Raw genomic sequence first — 3,397 nt, 5'->3', positions numbered from 1 at the left:
GCTGGCAGCTGCGAGTCTCGCACATGGTGACGCTCCGCCTGAGGATTTCGTGAGCAAAGTGCGTGAGTGCGTACAGCCTGAAAAACGCGAGAAGGTTCGTGAGATTCCGACGGTGGAGGGAACGCTGCGACTTAGCGAGACGTTAACGCCGTACATCACTCTGGAGAACCTCGAGCGATGTCCTTCGGTACGTGACGCGCTCGTTAAGAACGTTCGATACGAGACCAAGGTGGAATTAATGTCGGAGACTAAGGTGACGTTCCACATGCTGAGCGACAATTACTAGTTTGCGTGGAAGCAAATGATGGGCACGCGAGCGAGACGCACCAAGTTTGTGTGCATCAACGACGACATGAAGAACCCGTCAACTGCGGTGAGTCAGATCCTGCACGAACTCTTCCTGTCCATTTGGCCCAAACGCTCGCAGTTCGAACTGCCGTATCACCTCAAGAACCGCTACGCACACATCGACGAGTTCACCGCCGCACAGGAGCGTCGTCATGTTGCAGCAGCCATTGAAGATATTGCTCGGGCTCGTGCAGCTTCGGCGTCGCAACTTACTCAAGACTTCCAGCACACTCAGGAAGATAAAGAAGACAAGGTAGATGAGTCAGCTTCACCAACGAGTAAGTGGCGTTCAAGGAAGGCGTCGGCCTAGAGAAAAAAAAGTAAACGGATGCAACGTCGACACGTTGAGTTTGGCATTAGGCAATGTTTGTGGGGTTTAAATGCTTTTTGCGAAATAAAGTAAGTGCTTCTCTCGCCCTGCGTCAGGTGGTAGCTCAGTCGATCGTCGAGAAGAAACTGGATCGTTGTTAATCGTGGAGGACGAAGTAGAAAGCTTCCCGACGGCTGACTACTTCCAACTGAGTAACGGAAGACACAGACGACGTCGACGGTGTCACGGGAGAGAGAGCCAAAGTATCGTGGCAGCTTTCTGCCTTTTGATACTCCAACATCGGCCCATAGAATAATGAATGGTAGTAGAACGGGACTGGGTCGTCTATAGAATGCCTTGGCCAGTGAAGGCCAAGGCCTGGTCATGTGTGGCCATCGATGGCCTAGTACACATCAGGTGGCTGCTGCTGGTGGCCGAGACCGGCGTTGGTGCTGGTCTGCAGATGAACCCTCAGCGTGTAGTTGGCTTGCTCTAGACGCTTCATGTGCTCGGCGGCCTGCGTGGCCAGCTGTTTCAATGCGTTGTTCTCGTTCTGAACCTCCTCTTTCTGCTGATTCTGGATGGCCACGGCGCGCTTCAGCAGCTTGTTTTCACCCTGGAGTCGGGCCGCATCGCTGGCCTGAGCGTCCACGCGTTCCTGTGTATGCAATTAGCCAAGCGTACCCATAACCTACAGCAGCTCAAGAAGCTATAAAATAAGTCATTTAGAGGGCATCTCCACCGGTGAGGCTCTATATCTATACCGGTATAGCGACTGAAGAGCTCAAATTGATAACTACTGAGGTTTCACCAGACGTCTCTATCGCCAATTTTTTAGCTACCGGGGGGTTTCGGTCGCTATTCCGGACGCCATAGCGACTGAAATCTATAGGAGGTTGGATTACTTGCAAACGAACAATGCCTCGAGGAAAAGCTTGGTCGGACAAAGAAGACGCCGCCCTGTGCACGGCGTGGTGCGCTACGTCGCAGAACCCGATCGCAGGGGCCGATCAGAAGGCGGACAGCCTTTGGACGCTAATCTTGCAGTCATACCGTACGATAGTACCAGGAAACAAGCGCTCTGTCATCGCCTTGAAAAACCGATGGTCAGACATCAATCGAGATGTGAGCTGGCTTGTTGGTTGTTTGGTTGTTGTTGTTAGGCGAAACGAAAGTGGGAAAACAGAAAAAGACAGATTTGAAGACGCTCATAAGTTATACGAGGCTCTTCAAGGAGAGGAGTTTTCTTTTGCTGCTGCATACGAAGTACTTAAGAACAAACCGAAGTGGACGGCGAGTGTGAACAAGAAGCGACCTGCCGATGGAAATGCTGCTGAAACGAGGGATGCCAAGCGTCCCCAAGGTGCAAAAGCAGCGATCCAATCGCTGAAGGAGAGGGAACTTCTTGAGATGCAGTACGCTGCGTCTAGGTCGATCGCAAGATCAATGGAGCGCAAGAACGACATTTTGAGCGAGTGGGCAAGCATCCAACTCTTCAACATGCCCGATGCTGACCCTGATCAACGCGCTGAGTTTTTCAAAATTCTGCGTCAAAAGAAACTCTCCGAAATGATAAAAAAAAGTTCGCGGAGTCGAAGCAGAGCGACGACGAGACGAGGGAAACCTACCAGGTTTCTGCTGCTGAAACTGAGATCCCTGTGGGGTTCTATCAGGAGTCAAGTGGCGTTGCGAGTGAATCCCAGAAGAAAACATTGTTGAGATTGCAGATTTGTGACCAGAGTTTGATGAAGCCAGTGTACTTTTTATAATGCATTGCCTTTATTTTCCCAAGCATGTTCTACCAACTCTTTCTGAAGCTTGATGTGCTCGTATTCGCTGTCAATATTGCTAAATGCATCGATGACGTCTGTAATTGAGGTGATAGGACATCCAGATTGCGATACCGCTGGTTCAGGCGGATCTGAAAAGTACACGACATGAAGTAAATCGTGCCGCGACTCCACTATCATGTTATGCAAATTAATGCAGCAATGCATTACTTTTTCAAGCTTTTTAACAGTCCAGAACCGCGCAGGCAAAGCAAGTATCCTCCACTGTCGCTGAAGAACGCCGAATGCTCTTTCATCGTCTTTTCGTAGAGCTGAGTGAAGTTTCGTACGTTTTCTCTTTTGTGAGGTTGGCGTTGCTATACCTTTGGCAAATACCGACCAATTCGGGTAAATACTGTCGGCAAGCAAAAAAGGAAAATCGCGCTCTGTCTTGCCAAGTTTGGACGTAACGCGACGAATTTCACCATGAAGCAATCGTCGTAGAAATGACGATCTTTGAAGAACGTTGATGTCGCTGTTGGAACCTGCTGCTCCGAAATCAGCATGCCAAATCCACAGATCCCCTAATGCAATTGCTTCTAACACAACAGTAGGTTTCTTCTCGCGTCCTTTGTATTGACCAGCGTGTGCTCGAGGGCATAACGCCCACTCCCATTTCATGCAATCAATCGAACCTATCATTTCCGGGAAACCTCTCGCTTTATTCACGTCCAGCAAAGCTGAAATGTCGTGTTCTGTCGGTACTCGCAGGTACGTTGGTCCAAACTTTTCTACAACGGCAAAACAGAACTAATTTAATATCTCAAATACCGTAGATTCTCCGATAGAGCATACTTCATCCATCTCATCCCCTGCCTTCGCGTATGCCAACATCCGAAACGCTGAAGTAATTTTCAACAAGATACTAATTCCTGGCTTGTCAGTTGCATCAAAGCGCTGACGAAAATAC

At 49.4% G+C, this 3,397-nt stretch overlaps 3 protein-coding genes across 3 annotated transcripts; 2 read left to right on the top strand and 1 right to left on the bottom strand.

The window, feature by feature from the left end:
• Window positions 1-23: 23 nt before the first annotated feature.
• PITG_21907 (uncharacterized protein) lies at window positions 24-658 on the top strand (the record flags this gene model as incomplete). The annotated part of the gene is made up of 3 exons (XM_002996856.1): window positions 24-26; window positions 77-187; window positions 287-658. The coding sequence occupies 3 exons, from the start codon at window positions 24-26 to the stop codon at window positions 656-658; spliced, it is 486 nt and encodes a 161-aa protein (XP_002996902.1).
• A 37-nt stretch (window positions 659-695) lies between these two features.
• On the bottom strand, window positions 696-1,532 carry PITG_21906 (uncharacterized protein; the record flags this gene model as incomplete). The annotated part of the gene is made up of 3 exons (XM_002996855.1): window positions 696-1,316; window positions 1,343-1,367; window positions 1,501-1,532. 3 exons carry the CDS (start codon window positions 1,530-1,532, stop codon window positions 1,062-1,064), a joined length of 312 nt encoding a protein of 103 aa, XP_002996901.1.
• Window positions 1,533-2,104: 572 nt separating this feature from the next.
• Window positions 2,105-2,722, top strand: PITG_21905 (uncharacterized protein; the record flags this gene model as incomplete). The annotated part of the gene is made up of 2 exons (XM_002996854.1): window positions 2,105-2,240; window positions 2,679-2,722. The coding sequence occupies 2 exons, from the start codon at window positions 2,105-2,107 to the stop codon at window positions 2,720-2,722; spliced, it is 180 nt and encodes a 59-aa protein (XP_002996900.1).
• Between the last annotated feature and the right edge of the window lie 675 nt (window positions 2,723-3,397).

This window comes from Phytophthora infestans, genomic scaffold (genome assembly GCF_000142945.1).
Source record: "Phytophthora infestans T30-4 supercont1.750 genomic scaffold, whole genome shotgun sequence".
Classification (NCBI taxonomy): Eukaryota; Oomycota; class Peronosporomycetes; order Peronosporales; family Peronosporaceae; genus Phytophthora; species Phytophthora infestans.
The sequence above is the reverse complement of the archived record's forward strand: the minus strand, read 5'-3'. Positions and strand labels throughout refer to the sequence as shown.